Source organism: Littorina saxatilis, linkage group LG15 (genome assembly GCF_037325665.1).
Source record: "Littorina saxatilis isolate snail1 linkage group LG15, US_GU_Lsax_2.0, whole genome shotgun sequence".
Classification (NCBI taxonomy): Eukaryota; Metazoa; Mollusca; class Gastropoda; order Littorinimorpha; family Littorinidae; genus Littorina; species Littorina saxatilis.
Window position 1 is genome coordinate 44030654 of NC_090259.1, and position 17294 is coordinate 44047947.

The following is a 17294-nucleotide window of genomic DNA, read 5'->3' on the forward strand; positions in this document are numbered from 1 at the left end:
ATGGAGAGAAAGACTTGTCTGTCATTGTGTTTGTTTGTGTGTCCACGGTGATAGTCACATGAACAGGTCACCAAAGTATCTAATGACGTTATTTTTTCAACCTGCTACATGTCTACGTATTCACAGAGCTGCCAACTGCTACGCCAAGCTAAAGATTGCTACGCTGAAACACTGAATAATCACAAACATGGAACAGTTCCCTCTTCTTTGTCAGTCATGGTACACATTTCTGCTTTCCACACAGTGTAGTGGTCACAAAATCAGTCATTAAACATCGTCTGCACTTCTTCTTCTTCGTCGTCGTTCACTAGATGGAGATGCCAATCGCCCGCACGAAAGCAGCTGTCCTCTGTAGGTCCTCCAGGCCGCCGAAGAGCTTGACCCTCAGTGGTACTGGTTCCGGCCACGATGCCTGCCTGGGAGCGTCATGGAGTCGGCAGTTCTACAGCAGGTGCTCAGCATTCATGATGTCTGCATTGCAGGAGCACATCACGGACTCGCCAATTCTGAATTTGCTGTACATGTGGGCATTTAGTCGGTTGTGCCCTGTTCTCAGCCTGAACAGAATGACCTGGTCCCGTTTGCTCAGTTGGTAATAGCAGTCAGACTGGTTGAAGTTTGGGTGTTGCTGCTTCCATTTCCTTTTGGATAGGGCTTTAATGACAGTCTTCTCCTCTGAATAGGAGACCTGTCTGTCCTCTTGTTCCAGCTGACTTCCTTTGTTTGCCAGCCTGTCAGCTTGTTCGTTTCCATGGATCCCGCAATGTGCTGGTTCCCACTGTAATGTCAGTTCTGTCTCAGCTGTGAGACTCACCAGGACTGCTGCCAGCTCGTTTAGGTCTTTTATCGTCTGCACTGAAAAGTGTCGCTGCAGATGCTCTAATGGGCATTTTATGTTCCTGCATAATTCTCATGAGACTTTATTAAAAATGTCTGATCTTGTGCAAGAGGGCATAATTGCGGGTGTGGGAATACATTTGTTAAAACACTATTTGCTACTCAGAAAATAAAAAAGAATCCTATATTGCTCCTCTTGAGGTTTCACAAGAGTTGGCGGCAGGTCTGTGTAAATGACAAACTCTCTCTCTCACCCTCTCTCCCTCTCTCTCTCTCTCTCTCTCTCTCTCTCTCTCTCTCCCCCCCCTCTCTCTCTCTCTCTCTCTCTCTCTCTCTCTCTCTCTCTCTCTCTCTCTCTCTTTACGGTTGGTTGTCAGCTTACACTAAATACTATTTTGGGTAGACCGTTTCTTTGAAATTTGATGTTAACGTCAGTATTAGTTTGTGTTTTCGAATTAGCATATCTTTTAATCTCGACTGAGTCACGATCATTCCGTGACCTCACAGCTCTCAGTTTTAAAGCATTGCCGGCTGAGCTGGGTTTTATTGTACTTTTCTGGTGCCTATCCTTTCTTTTTTGGCAGTTCAGGCAAAAAGACGTAAGGGAAATCACTCTGTTTGGTGACTGCTGCCATTTGTCACGTGAGCAATCGCGATACGCTGACATGAAGACAGAAGAGCAAGTGAATTATCTGTGCTATCACTGTGTAATCAAGCTACCAGTGACTTCTTTTACAGTCGGTTGGTGTTATAAGTTGGAGGTAATCTTGAACTTTAGCGTGTTAAATTCATTGCTCAGAATTCAGTGACATTCTTGACTTATTTTTGATACAAGTCCAGGTAAGATTTTACTTTTACAAGTTTTAGCAGGTTTTTGTACTGTGTCCAAACACTTGTGTGTGTCAGTGTGTGTGTGTGTGTGTGTGAGAGTGTGTGAAAGAGAAATATTTTCTCTGCTTCTTTAAACTGCTGAACATTGTTGTTCCCACAGCAATGATTTAAACGCTGATCAACCATGAACCTACAACACCTTGGAGAGTGAGCTGCTATGATCGCCCTTCACCTTAAAGAGTGAGCTGCTATGATCTGCCAACACCTTGATCAGTGAGCTGCTATGATCGCCCAACACCTTGAAGAGTGAGCTGCTATGATCTGCCAACACCTTGATCAGTGAGCTGCTATGATCGCCCAACACCTTGATCAGTGAGCTGCTATGATCTGCCAACACCTTGATCAGTGAGCTGCTATGATCGCCCAACACCTTGATCAGTGAGCTGCTATGATCTGCCAACACCTTGATCAGTGAACAGTCAGCACCTTGAACTGTCAGAAACCATGGCTTCTCCAAACAGCATGGAGGAAGGAGACTCAGCTCTTCTCTCAGATGTCAAGATAGAGATTGATGTCGCAGAAGAGTGTTGGCACATTACTGAAACACGCCCCTATGGTAAGGTTCATAAGATCAGGTGAATGAAACACCTAATGGGGAGGAAGGGGGTGTTTTGGGGGAGTGGTGGTGGTCAAATGACATTATTGGTGACGACCAGTCTTGAAAGCACTTCAATCCTGGATGCTACCACCTGGTGGGTTAAGGGTGGAGATTTTTTCGATCTCCCAGGTCAACTTATGTGCAGACCTGCTAGTGCCTTATCCCCCACTCCCGAGCACAAGATCAAGTGCGCACTGAAAAGATCCTGTGATCCATGTCATTGTCAGAGTTCGGTGGGTTAAAGAAACATGAAAATACCCAGTATGCTTCCCCTCGAAAGCTGCGAATGGCTGCCTAAATGGCGGGGTAAAAACGGTCATACACGTAAAAACCCATTTGTGCAAAAACATGAGTGAACGTGGGAGTTTCCACCCATGAACGAAGAAGAAAAAGAAAGCACTTCACACCTTTTGAAGGAAGGGTGTGGAGGGGGTAGTAGACAAAACGGTCTGGCTGACCAATATATTGTGGTTGCCAGCTTGGGTGGTGTGTTGGCGACTTGACACAGTTTAGACTCTATTGAGTGTTGCTTTTGAAATTGCTTGCGTATGCTTTCAGGTATGTTGAATCAGCAAGCAGAATGCCATTCTCCAAAACAGGAACCAGGTGAAACATTTGATACAGTGCAGGCATTGGATGGACAAGGTGCATTCAGCACTCACAGTGATACCTGGCTGAAACAGGAGACAAGAGACCAGGACAGTAGTACTGTACCTCTATTTATATTTTTGTCGAATATAAGCCATGTACGGTAGGTCTTAACAGAGAGGGAATCTATGAACAGAAAAGTCTCAGAAAAGTGAGTCTTTATGATAAGAGAGAGATTTAGGCGACCTGGACGCCTTGATGGTAAATTGTTCAAATTACCCAAAACAGTGGATTTTCAAATGTTTAATGAGGTTTCTTAAAAGCACAGTGCAGCTCACAACCTTCGTTTTGCGTTTTTGTTGCAGCTGAGTGCATTTACAGTTCAAAAATCCTCCTATGGTAGTAAAACAAACTCAAAACTACCCAACGACGACATCTGTGAAGCTCGACAGTTGGCTTTTTCACGCGAGTGCATAAATTAACCTAGTTATTACGTGGTGTTTGGTCGGAGTTCGATTCAACTGAGTGATTCCGGCCTCCATTTTGTTTTACACAAACTCATGATGATGTCTGACATAGTTTGCTACTAGTGACGTGTCTTTTTGTGCATGATGTGGTGACCTGATCTAAATTTAGATCCAAAAATAGGTCAAGACCAGCCGGGACAGAGTCCGAAATTAATTCGTAAAAAAATCGCAGTTCTTGACTCTTTGGGTGTAAGTCAATGAAACTCGGTAGTTCTTCTAACGGATAGCTGCCTGAGGTATGACTAAAAGCCCCAGGGGCTCCGTGCACCTGGGTTTGACAAGTTCAGTACCTTTAAGCATCACTTTCTCCCCAGGCTGGAAAACTTGGGCAGCTCTGTTAAAAGGTCGACATAGGTTTCAATGAGTTAAAATTTGATATCAAATTTGTGCACATGTAGATTACTGCTAAGACTGTTTATCAATTAAGTCTATGAAGAGCGGTTGCTATATCAGTATATGACATAACCAAGCTAAGAAATGATAACTCTCGTGAAAAATCAGAAGTCCCCAAAACAGGGACACAAAATAACACGCTTTCACCTTTTGCAGTTGGGCAGTTTGAATGTCTCTTTTGCGTTGTTTTTGATTAAAGAGCAGACATCGGCCTCGAGGAGCACCGCAATTATGAAGAATTTGTAGCCTTTTCTTATTGAGTATTTGTTCTGCCAAAAAAAATATGCAGGATCATCCCCGTCGCGATATAACCTTGAATGGTTGAAAACGACGTTAAACACCAAATAAAGAAAGAAAGAAAGGATCATCAAGACTTGAAAAATAGAGTGCGCCCTGCTGAAACCAAGATTTCTTTGTGGTTCGTTCGTTACTCTTACCATCCTGATCACTTACATTAGCACCAGAGCGTGTGAAAGACTCCAAAAATGCAGATGAAACACACCAACCTCGGAGTCATTTTGAGCGAACATAGTCACTGTCTACTTTTCGATCAAATTGTTATGTAATCTCATGTTGTTAAAAGATGTTCAAATTTTTGTGTGCAACATTGCTCAAGTGATTTTACAAACAATAAAACCACTGTAATTTGGAAATTGTCTTAATTCGCTGAATAACAATGGGTTCTTTTATACGTTAGATCGGGAAAGCCATCATACAGAGTTGTTCATAATCCCAAAAATACACTAAAGTCTTTTTCAAAAACTATAGTTTGTTTGAATGATTTTCAGCAATTTTCAACATTTTAAATGGAGAAGACTTGACACTGAGCAATTACCGCTCTGCAGGGAAATCAGCAAGGTTTTATGTTTAGCTATGTGTCAAAGTGAGAGGATGTTTTTTTCTCGCACTAAAGCATGAAAAGACCGTTGGCGATCTACAACATACAGAAGTTCACGTGAGAGGAAAGTAATCTTTGACCTTAACTGGGTTGTTTATTGTTCACTGAGACACACAGAGATATGAAAGGATTTCGACGGGCACAGTGGCGTAGTTTATAAGACATCGGCCTCCTTATCGGAAGGTCGTGAGTTCAAATCCCGGCTGCAACCGCCTGATCTCCCATGTTAATTAATGTGCAGACCTGCTAGTGCCTTATCTCCCTTCGTGTATTCACGCAAGCACAAGACCAGGTGCGCACGGAAAAGATCCTGTAATTCATGTCAGAGTTCGGTGCGTTATAGAAAAACAAAAATACCCAGCATGCTTCCCCTGAAATTGGCGTGTGCTGCCTGAAAGGCGGGTTAAAATCGGCCATGCACGTAAAAACCCACTCGTGCAAACACATGAGTGCATATAGGAGATCCAGTCCATCAACGAAGGAGAAGAAGAAGAAGAAAAAAAACGACTTCTTTCGCACGTTGTTGCAAGGATTTGACTATAATTTGACACATCAGTGATTTTTCATATCAACTTTAAAATTGGAAGAGTATGGTGGTTCCAACTCAATGCTCGCCGAGATAAGTACTATCTAATCGTGGAGTCTATAAACCTCGTTGGTACATTAAAAGGAAAGAAATATTGTTCTCAACCACACGCCACCATACACTGAGCAGAAACAGTTAAAACACAGCAAAAACACCATAGAAACCATGGATTTTTTGCTGTTTTTCAGTTTTGGGGTCGCTCTCTTTTACACGCTAGATCAGCGTGACGGATTTGAACGAAATGTGTATGAACTGTTAGGTAAGACACCAAATAAACTTTCGGATGTAAAAAATGTAAATTATCATTCAGTTTAAGTCACTGTTTCGATGGTTGAAAGTGAATCATGCTGTAAAAAAACATTTTTGAGGGTAGGCGGGGTCACGGACCAGTGACGTCATTTCCAGTTATGGCTCAGATTCCAGAAACACATTTTTGAGCAAAAGAAAGACTGATCTTCAAATACACATATATTTCTGACCAAAAAACTGCTGCTTAACACCTGGGCTATACCATTGAAAAAATATCCTTAACTTCTTGTGCTCAGTGCATGTTTAATCTGCAAAAGGAAACAGGAGAAAAAGTGTATGCTATTCACGGATCATAATCAGCACTCTTGACATGTATGACTTGCTTTTGCTTTCATTTTCCAGTGCCAGTCAGAGAGGTTGTGGCCACAGACACAGCTACCATATCTACAGTGCTGACATTGGAAGGACAAGCTGCAGACAGCGCTCACAGTGATACCTGGCTGAAACAAGAAGAACATTCAAGTACAGAGTGCGATGCTAGATTCGGGCGGTCTGTAAATTTGAAGCAACATATGTTAATACATACAGGTGTGAAAAAGTATGCATGTACAGAGTGTGATGCCAGGTTCAAACACTCTAGGTCTTTGAAGCAACACATGCTAACACATACAGGAGTGAAAAAGCATGCGTGTACAAAGTGTGATGCCAGGTTCAAAGATTCTAGGCCTTTGAAGGGGCACATGCTAACACATTCAGGAGTGAAAAAGCATGCATGTACAGAGTGTGATGCTAGGTTCAGGCAGTCTGGACATTTGAAGGAACATATGTTAACACATACAGGAGTGAAAAAGCATGCATGTACAGAGTGTGATGCTAGGTTCAGGAAGTCTGGACATTTGAAGCAACATATGTTAACACATACAGGAGTGAAAAAGCATGCCTGTACAGAGTGTGATGCCAGGTTCAAACACTCTAGTACTTTGAAGCGACACATGCTTACACATACAGAAGTGAAAAAGCATGCATGTACAGAGTGTGATGCCAGGTTCACAGACGCTAGTAATTTGAAGAAACACATGCTGATACATACAGGAGTGAAAAAGCATGCTTGTACAGAGTGTGATGCCCGGTTCACACAGTCAGGAACATTGAAGCGACATATGTTAACACATACAGGAGTGAAAAAGCATGCCTGTACAGAGTGTGATGCCAGGTTCAAACACTCTAGTACTTTGAATCGACACATGCTTACACATACAGGTGTAAAAAAAAATGCCTGTACAGAGTGTGATGCCAGGTTCACAGACTGTAGTAATTTGAAGAAACACATGTTAACGCATACAGGAGTGAAAAAGCATGCATGTACAGAGTGTGATGCCAGGTTCACAGTCTCAAATACTTTGAAGCGACACATGCTTACACATACCGGAGTGAAAAAGCATGCTTGTATCGAGTGTGATGCTCGGTTCTCACGGTTAGGAAATTTAAAGCGACATATGTTAACACATACAAGTGTAAAAAAGTATGCATGTACAGAGTGTGATGCCAGGTTCACAGACTCTAGTAATTTGAAGCAACACATGCTAATACATACAGGAGTGAAAAAGCATGCATGTACAGAGTGTGAAGCTAGATTCACCCAGTCTGGAAATTTAAAGCAACATATGTTAACACATACAGGTGTAAAAAAGTATGCATGTACAGAGTGTGACGCTAGATTCACCCTGTCTGAACATTTGAAGCGACATATGTTAACACATACAGCAGTAAAAAAGCACGCATGTACAGAGTGTGATGCCAGGTTCACACACTCTGGTACTTTGAAGCGACACATGCTAACGCATACAGGAGTGAAAAAGCATGCATGTACAGAGTGTGATGCCAGGTTCGCACGGTTAGGAACATTGAAGCGACATATGTTAACACATACGGGTGTAAAAAAGTATCCATGTTCAGAGTGTAATGCTCGGTTCACACGGTCAGGGACATTGAAGCGACATATGTTAACACATACAGGTGTAAAAAAGTATGCATGTACAGAGTGTGATGCCAGGTTCACAGACTAGTAATTTGAAAATACACATGCTAATACTTACAGGAGTGAAAAAGCATGCATGTACAGAGTGTGAAGCTAGATTCACCCAGTTTGGAAATTTAAAGCAACATATGTTAACACATAAAGGTGTAAAAAAGCATGCATGTACAGAGTGTGAAGCTAGATTCACCCAGTTTGGAAATTTAAAGCGACATATGTTAACACATACAGAGTGTGATGCCAGGTTCAAACACTCTAGTACTTTGAAGCGACACATGCTTACACATACAGGAGTAAAAAAAGCATGCATGTACAGAGTGTGATGCCAGGTTCACAGACTCTAGTAATTTGAAGAAACACATGCTGATACATACAGGAGTGAAAAAGCATGCTTGTACAGAGTGTGATGCCCGGTTCACACAGTCAGGAACATTGAAGCGACATATGTTAACACATACAGGAGTGAAAAAGCATGCCTGTACAGAGTGTGATGCCAGGTTCACAGACTGTAGTAATTTGAAGAAACACATGTTAACGCATACAGGAGTGAAAAAGCATGCATGTTTAGAGTGTGAAGCTAGATTCACCCAGTCTGGAACATTGAAGCGACATATGTTAACACATTCAGGTGTGAAAAAGCATGCATGTAGAGAATGTGATGCTAGGTTCACGAAGTCAAGTGCTTTGCAGCGGCACATGTTAACCCACACAGGAGTGAAAAAGTATGTGTGTACCGAGTGTGATGCCAAGTTCACACTACCCCCCCGCGGGTTAGGGGGAGTCCCATATTGGTTGGGACGAGAAAGAATTTACCCGATGCTCCCCAGCATGTCGTAAGAGGCGACTAACGGATTCTGTTTCTCCTTTTACCTTTGTTAAGTGTTTTTGTATAGAATATAGTCAATGTTTGTAAAGATTTTAGTCAAGCAGTATGTAAGAAATGTTAAGTCCTTTGTACTGGAAACTTGCATTCTCCCAGTAAGGTCATATATTGTACTACGTTGCAAGCCCCTGGAGCAAATGTTTGATTAGTGCTTTTGTGAACAAGAAACAATTGACAAGTGGCTCTATCCCATCTCCCCCCTTCCCCCGTTGCGATATAACCTTCGTGGTTGAAAACGACGTAAAACACCAAATAAAGAAAGAAAGAAAGTTTAATTGTAATTCATGTGTATGCGTTTCCGCTGAGTGTTGTTCACTGATTAGGGTTGATAACTTTTGTAATTTATATTGTGACACGTAAATAAAGCCGTGTGTGACAGGTAGCCGCGTCAGTGTCTGCCTGGGGGTGACCACTGTGAAGACTGTTGACCGCTGCACTGTGTGTGTGTGTGTGTCACTGTTCTGTGCTGACAATGTGGGGGACTAATGAGCAGCATTAGCGGCATGTTAAAGCAGGCTGTGTGTGTGTGTGTGTGTGTGTGTGTGTGTGTGTGTGTGTGTGTGTGTGTGTGTGTGTGTGTGTGTGTGACCGTTCTGTTACCTAAACTTTTCTAACTTCCCTGGAACATTTGATTGTCACCACACCATTAAATACAGTTCCATCACTGATCTGCGGGGACTTTAACCCTTACACTGGTGCAGTTCTGTAACACATGTTACATAGCCAGTGGTGAATTAACAGAGAGAAAAATAAAAAAAAACGGTCATATAGGTTTTCGCATCCATGGGAGGTAATCGGAACCGACCAAACAGACTGAGCCAGTAGCGCGACATATGTCGTGACAACCAGGTGACAGTATACGTAAAGTAGCGCGACATATGTCGCGACAACCAGCCTAAGGGTTAATGTTGATCTCCTGTCCAATCAACCTAGTGCAGATCAACTCGTAGTACTCATGAAGAATCACCAACTTCACCAGTATGTGCAATGTCCAACACACCAGCAAGGTGGACTACTTCATCATGTGTATATGCAAATGTTCACAGTGATGATGTGCTGATAGATGTCACTGCTGTACACTACAGTGACCACTGCCGGATCACAGCAGCAATTCCATTTGACTTATTCACATAGAAAGTGTAACTGTGCTTATCATTTCCAACACTGAGAGATCTATTTAAGTTGATCAAACTTTGTTTATAGATCTCCTACTACATGTAAAATGACTTGTCCTTTTTCAGTACTTTCTTTGTTGTTGTTAAGCCTGGCATGCCGTTGTAAGCTGAACTCTCAAATAGAAAGTTGATAGTTTGGCCACATGATTATTCCTAAAACCTTCATGTAGAGTTAATACTTTAGCCACATGATAGGTTTTGTTTTATGATAGGTTTAGTTCTTCCCCCCGCGGGTTAGGGGGAAGAATTTACTCGATGCTCCCCAGCATGTCGTAAAAGGTGACTAACGGATTCTGTTTCTCCTTTTACCCTTAAGTGTTTCTTGTATAGAATATAGTCAATGTTTGTAAAGATTTTAGTCAAGCAGTATGTAACTTGTAAGAAATGTTTAAGTCCTTTGTACTGGAAACTTGCATTCTTCCAGTAAGGCAGGGGCGGACAAGGGGGGGGGGGGGGGCACATGGTGCAGGTGCACCCCCCCTCCAGCAAAAAAAAAAGAAAAAAGTGGAAAGCTGATTCTATGACCATTTCTAAGTTCAGATGGCACCATTTTGCTTCTTTGGGCCAAAAAAATTGTCCGGGAAGGCATGCCCCCGGACCCCCCTAGCAAATTCGGGCGCTTCGCGCCCATCACATTCACTTTCGATTCAAAGTGCACCCCCCCTTACAAAGCAACTGATCCGCCCCTGTAAGGTAATGGACTGGGTGGCCGAGTGGTAACGCACTTGCGCTCGGAAGCGAGAGGTTGCGTGTTCAGGCCTGGGTCAGGCCGCAATTTTCTCCCCCAATTTTCTCCCCCCTTTCCTAACCTAGGTGGTGGGTTCAAGTGCTAGTCTTTCGGATGAGACGAAAAACCGAGGTCCCTTCGTGTTCACTACATTGGGGTGTGCACGTTAAAGATCCCACGATTGACAAAAGGGTCTTTCCTGGCAAAATTGTATAGGCATAGATAAAAATGTCCACCAAATACCCGTGTGACTTGAAATAAAGTGTAAAAAATTCCATCTCACACGGCATTAAGTCTCAGGGCTTGGAAACATGAATACACGCATGCAGGAAAAAATTTTTAAAAAATGGGTAGCGCCGTATACTGTATGGCAGCTCGCTTTCCCCAGGGAGAAAGCAGCCCGAATTTCTGTGAGGTTACCCTCATGGACTATATAAAATCTTATCCTTATCCTTATCTTATCCTTATCCTAATATATTGTACTACGTTGCAAGCCCCTGGAGCAATTTTTTTATTAGTGCTTTTGTGAACAAGAAACAATAAACAAGTGGCTCTATCCCATCCCCCCCCCCCCCCTTTCCCCGTCACGATATAACCGTGAACGGTTGAAAACGACGTTAAACACCAAATAAAGAAAGAAAGAAAGGTTTTGTTCTGCTATATATATATATAAAATAACTTGCGCTTTATCATTCCTTTCTTTGAAGTTATTTGTATAGTGCTTACCTTCACCTTAAGCCTGTCCTTGATTGAGCACAAAGTCGACTTGGCGAAGCTTTGCAAAGTCTTTGTACCAAAAACCAGAAGCTGCGGCAGGGTACTTTGACCCCTACTTCGCTTCGCAAGTTTTGACATGCCAAGTTTCGTCTTAGCACGCAACAAACTTGCTTTTTTTTTTGCAGGAACACTGCTTTTCAATTCAACAAGGAAGACAAAATCAGACTCAATACTGAAGTGAAGAATGAATTTATTATCTTTGGTTGACCCAAAGTACAAAATCTAACCTCCTACCTGATTCTTACAGTTTAAATTGATAGTTTGGCCACATCACTATTTTTGTTCTCCTGTATATAAAATAACTTTATACTTTATCATTTCTGATCTTGTGAATGTTTCCAAACTCCTTTATCAGTCGCGATATAACCCTTCGTGGTTGAAAACGACGTTAAACACCAAATAAAGAAAGAAAGTGATCATGGAGTGTTATTTTTATTCTGCTGTACATATAGAAAATATATGAAGTTAAATGCAAAATGATTCCTTTTTGTAAACTTGTTCTTACAAATGTTATAAGGCAAATTAGTATTAGTATCACTACTTTGAAAAAGTATTTTAAGGTTCATACAAGCGATCTTTTGCTAACTAAATGTTTGATTTGCATCACTGATTTCCTTGTGTTAGTGTTCCTGTTGCATGAGTCTGCACACACACACATATGCATACATAAAACAGAACTTTATTTTTATTTATTTTATCTTCCTCTCTCTGTTGTTCATCTCTTTCTCTCTCTCTCTCTCTCTCTCTCTCTCTCTCTCTCTCTCTCTCTCACTCTCTCTCTCTCTCTCTCTCACTCTCACTCTCTCTCTCTCTCTCTCTCAAACTCTCATTACGAGTATGGTTTCAAACAGTTGTGCGTGACTTAAGGTCGCGCTTTAGAATCCCGTCCAACTAGGACACGCGTCAACTGTTTGAACAGACCAAGAGACGGTATCCATGTCCCACCCCCGAGACACCACAACCACAAGGCGGCTATCTTGACCCGTTATGGTCAATGCTTGTTACATTTTGATTGTGCTTGTCCATGCTTCAGTTTGAAAGAGAACTTTGCAAGACACGGAAGAGAGTAGACATGTTTTATTTTGTTAGTGGACCCCACATAACAACACAAGATGAAGTAAACAACAAACTGCATGTCGGTCAATATGTGGCCACCCAGTCGGGTATAGGCAAAGTGGATGTGGGAAGGTAGAGAAAGGAATAAAGATCGCCATGCCAGTGGCTGCTGATGTTGTGTGGTAATTTTGGATTGGATGGAGAGAAAGACTTGTCTGTCATTGTGTTTGTTTGTGTGTCCACGGTGATAGTCACATGAACAGGTCACCAAAGTATCTAATGACATTATTTTTTCAACCTGCTACATGTCTATGCATTCACAGAGCTGCCAACTGCTACGCCAAGCGAAAGATTGCTAAGCTGAAACAAATAATCACAAACATGGAACAGTTCCCTCTTTTTTGTCAGTCCTGGTACATATTTCTGCTTTCCACACAGTGTATAGTCATCCGTGGTATAGTGGTCACAAAATCAGTCATTAAAGATCGTCTGCACTGAAAAGTGTCGCTGCAGATGCTCTCTAATGGGCATTTTATGGTCCTGCATAATTCTCATAAGACTTTATTAAAAATGTCTGATCTTGTGCAAGAGGGCATAATTGCGGATGTGGGAATACATTTGTTAAAACACTATTTGCTACTCAGAAAATTAAAAAAAAATCCTATATTGCTACTCTTGAGGTTTCATAAGAGTTGGCGGCAGGTCTGTGTAAATGACAAACTCTCTCTCTGTCTCCCTCTCTCCCTCTCTCCCTCTCTCCCTCTCTCTCTCTCTCTCTCTGTCTCTCTCTCCCTCTCCCTCTCTCCCTCTCTCTCTCTCCTCTCTCTCTCTCTCTCTCCCTCTCTCTCTCTCTCCCCTCTCTCTCTCTCTCTCTCTCCATGTGCTCGGATCTTGTAAAATAGAGAGCTACGGTTGGTTGTCAGCGAACACTAATTACTACCGGCACGGTTGGCCTAGTGGTAAGGCATCCGCCCCGTGATCGAGAGGTCGTGGGTTCAAACCCCGGCCGGGTCATACCTAAGACTTTAAAATTGGCAATCTAGTGGCTGACTGGTTGGTCCGGTGTTAGAATAATGTGACTGGGTGAGACATGAAGCCTGTGCTGCGACTTCTGTCTTGTGTGTGGCGCACGTTATATGTCAAAGCAGCACCGCCCTGGTATGGCTCTTCGTGGTCGGCTGGGCGTTAAGCAAACAAACAAACAAACAAACAATCACTAATTACTATTTTGGGTGGACTTTTCTTTAAAATTTGATGTTAACATCAATATTAGTTTGTGTTTTCGAATTAGCATATCTTTTAATCTCGACTGAGCCACGATCATTCCGTGACCTCACAGCTCTCAGTTTTAAAGCATTGCCGGCTGAGCTGGGTTTTATTGTACTTTTCTGGTGCCTATCCTTTCTTTTTTGGCAGTTCAGGCAAAAAGACGTAAGGGAAATCACTCTGTTTGGTGACTGCTGCCATTTGTCACGTGAGCAATCGCGATGAAGAGCAAGTGAATTATCTGTGCTATCACTGTGTAATCAAGCTACCAGTGACTTCTTTTACAGTCGGTTGGTGTTATAAGTTGGAGGTAATCTTGAACTTTAGCGTGTTAAATTCATTGCTCAGAATTCAGTGACATTCTTTACTTATTTTTGATACAAGTCCATGTAAGATTTTACTTTTAGCAGGTTTTCTACTGTGTCCAAACACTTTAGTGTGCCTGTGTGTGTGTGTGTGTGTGTGTGTGTGAAAGAGAAATCTTTTCTCTGCTTCTTTAAACTGCTGAACATTGTTGTTCCCACAGCAATGATTTGAACGCTGATCAACCATGAACCAACAACACCTCGGAGAGTGAGCTGCTATGATCGGCCAACACCTTAAAGAGTGAGCTGCTATGATCGGCCAACACCTTGATCAGTGAGCTGCTATGATCGCCCAACACCTTAAAGAGTGAGCTGCTATGATCTGCCAACACCTTGATCAGTGAACAGTCAGCACCTTGAACTGTCAGGAACCATTGGCTTCTCCAAACAGCATGGAGGAAGGAAACTCAGCTCTTCTCTCAGATGTCAAGATAGAGATTGATGTCGCAGAAGAGTGTTGGCACATCACTGAAACACGCCCCTATGGTAAGGTTCAATATTGCTATTTCATATGTTACGTGGATTTCCATTGGTCAATTGGGCAAAATTGAGCTCAGTGCAAAAGTGATATCGACGACATTTCCCTCGTCGCGATATAACCTTCGTGGTTGAAAACGACGTTAAACACTAAATAAAGTAAAGAAAGTAAAGAAAGACGACATTTCCGTCCATATCAGTTTTGATATCGACGACCTCTTTATTGCTTCCCCACCTCAAAAACAAAAACACCTAAATTTAAAACAAAAAAATATACAGTCGAACCCACCTAAAACGAACACGCTATAGTTACGAATTTTCACTTATAACGTATTAGTTTTAAGTTCCCAACTGAATACCTCTTTCTTCATGCTTAAAAAATATGCTTGAAATGAATTCTTTGTAACGAATTTATGCTTATAACGAGCATTTTTTGGATTCCCAAGCATGCATAATGTCTGTACTCACGCTTATGACGAAATCTTTAAACTCGTCCCGAGATCGACATATCATGGGAATTTGAGAAGTTCAAATGTGTCAAAGTCGCCGGAATGCAAGTGTTCCGCCATGTTTATTTGGTGTCCAAGGGTGGTCACTAATTCCCTTACTTCCATAAATATACTTGTGTATGTTGACCTCATGTGTTTGTTCACTTATTTGAATCAAATAAACTCTTCTCTTATTTTTGGGGGTTTGTATTGTTTTTCTTGTTTGCTAAACTCCAGCTGGAACTTCGTCATGATCATGAGCGAAACATCGCACATGGACCGGATGTGATCATATTACAAAGAGTATCTTCCCTTGCGTCGACTGCTTGAACCATCGCTCAACCGATCACTGAATAAAGTTAAACTGATTACACTGTACTCACAAAACAATTTTAAATTTAGAATCAAAGTGATTGATAGCTCAGACACTGAACATGAATGACTGTTATAATGATCAGCTTTGATCGCGACTACAGTCAGACAGATCGCCTACAACGATGGCAGAGAACAAGAAGAAACGAGCGATCTCTCTTGATACGAATTTCAGTTAAGACGAACTTATTTCCCGATCCCCAGTGATTCGTCTTAAGCGAGTTCGACTGTATATGAAAATGTAATTATCCCAGAATTTAGTTGAGCAAGTGACTAAAGACTTTTTGAAGGAAAAAACATTTTGAAATACTGAAAAGTACAAGAAAAGCGTGAACAAAAAGAAATAATAATCAGAGGGAGGGATATGGAACAGCCAAAACTGAGACAAATACTTTTGTAATTTCTTTACAGTAAATACAAAATGTTCAGAGAATTAGCAATATATCTAACATTTACTGACTGTGTGATGATATCTTCTGCTATTGCTCTGTTTTGACAGTGATATCAAAATCTTGACCTCTGGTCTCGATTTTGATATCACTGTCTCAAATGACATTATTGGTGACGACCAGTCTTGAAAGCACTTCAATCCTGGACGCTACCGCCTGGTGGGGTAAGGGTGGATATTTTTTCGATCTCCCAGGTCAACTTATGTGCAGACCTGCTAGTGCCTTATCCCCTACACGCAAGCACAAGACCAAGTGCGCACTGAAAAGATGCTGTGATCCATGTCATTTCACCAATGAACGAAGAAGAAGAAGAAAGCACTTCACACCTTTTGAAGGAAGGGTTTGGAGGGGGTAGTAGACAAAACGGTCTGGCTGACCAATATATTGTGGTTGCCAGCTTGGGTGGTGTGTTTGGGACTTGACACAGTTTAGACTCTATTGAGTGTTGCTTTTGAAATTGCCTGCTTCTGCTTTCAGGTATGTTGAATCAGCAAGCAGAATGCCATTGCCCAAAACAGGAACCAGGAGAAACATTTGATACAGTGCAGCCATTGGATGGACAAGGTGCAGTCAGCACTCACAGCGATACCTGGCTGAAACAGGAGACAAGAGACCAGGACAGTGGTACTGTACCTCTATTTATATCTTTGTCGAATATAAGCCATGTAGGTCTTAACAGAGAGGGAATTTAAGAACAGGGAAAGTCTCAGAAAAGTGGGTCTTTATGATGAGAGAGATGTGGGCGACCTGGACGCCTCAATGGTAAATTGTTCAAATTACCCAAAGCAGTTGATTTTCAAATGTTTAATGAGGTTTCTTAAGCATCACTTTCTCCCCAGGCTGGAAAACTTGGGCAGCTCTGTTAACCCTTACACTGGTGCAATTCTGTAACACATGTTACATAGCCACTGGTGAATTAACAATAACAGAGAGAAAAATAACAAAAAACAGTCATATAGGTTTTCGCAGCCATGGGAGGTAATCGGAACCGACCAAACAGACTGAGCCAGTAGCGCGACATATGTCGTGACAACCAGGTGACAGTATACGTAAAGTAGCGCGACATATGTCGCGACAACCAGCCTAAGGGTTAAAAGGTCGACATAGGTTTCAGGGCCCAGCTGAAAACAAGATTTCTTGGTGGTTCGTTCGTTACTCTTGCCATCCTGATCACTTACATTAGCACCAGAGTGTGTGAAAGACTCCAAAAATGCAGATGAAACACACCAACCTGGGAGTCCGGAGTCATTTTGAGCAAACTTTGTCACTGTCTATTTTTCGATCGAATTGTTATGTAATCTCATGTTATTTAAAGATGTTCGAATTTGTTTTTGCAACAATGCTCATCAAGTGATTTTACAAACAATAAAACCACTGTAATTTGGAAATTGTCTTAATTCGCTGAATAACAATGGGTTCTTTTATACGTTAGATCGGGAAAGACATCATACAGAGTTGTTCATAATCCCAAAATACACTGAAGTCTTTTTCAAAAACTATGGTCTGTTTGAATGACTTTAAGCAATTTTCAACATTATAAATGGAGAAAACTTGACACTCAGCAATTACCGCTGTGCAGGGAAATCAGCAAGGTTTTATGTTTAGCTATGTGTCAAAGTGAGAGGATGTTCTTTTCTCGCACTAAAGCATGAAAAGA

General features: G+C 41.8%; 1 protein-coding gene and 1 long non-coding RNA gene across 4 annotated transcripts; both read left to right on the plus strand.

The window, feature by feature from the left end:
* Nucleotides 1-1467: 1467 nt before the first annotated feature.
* On the plus strand, nucleotides 1468-12393 carry LOC138949422 (zinc finger protein 184-like). Of its 3 annotated transcripts, XM_070321252.1 has the most exons (5): nucleotides 1468-1677; nucleotides 1829-2284; nucleotides 2885-3031; nucleotides 5970-6780; nucleotides 6865-12393. In XM_070321252.1, exons 2-5 carry the CDS (start codon nucleotides 2173-2175, stop codon nucleotides 7631-7633), a joined length of 1839 nt encoding a protein of 612 aa, XP_070177353.1. In that variant the 5' UTR covers nucleotides 1468-1677; nucleotides 1829-2172; the 3' UTR covers nucleotides 7634-12393. The 3 variants fall into 3 exon arrangements, with proteins under 3 accessions (XP_070177353.1, XP_070177351.1, XP_070177352.1); XM_070321250.1 differs by having other exon boundaries at nucleotides 5970-12393; XM_070321251.1 differs by having other exon boundaries at nucleotides 1471-1598; nucleotides 5970-12393.
* A 756-nt stretch (nucleotides 12394-13149) lies between these two features.
* On the plus strand, nucleotides 13150-16257 carry LOC138948136 (uncharacterized). The gene is made up of 3 exons (XR_011449898.1): nucleotides 13150-13796; nucleotides 14013-14337; nucleotides 16115-16257. It is a non-coding gene; the product is annotated as an uncharacterized lncRNA (long non-coding RNA).
* Nucleotides 16258-17294: the final 1037 nt, after the last annotated feature.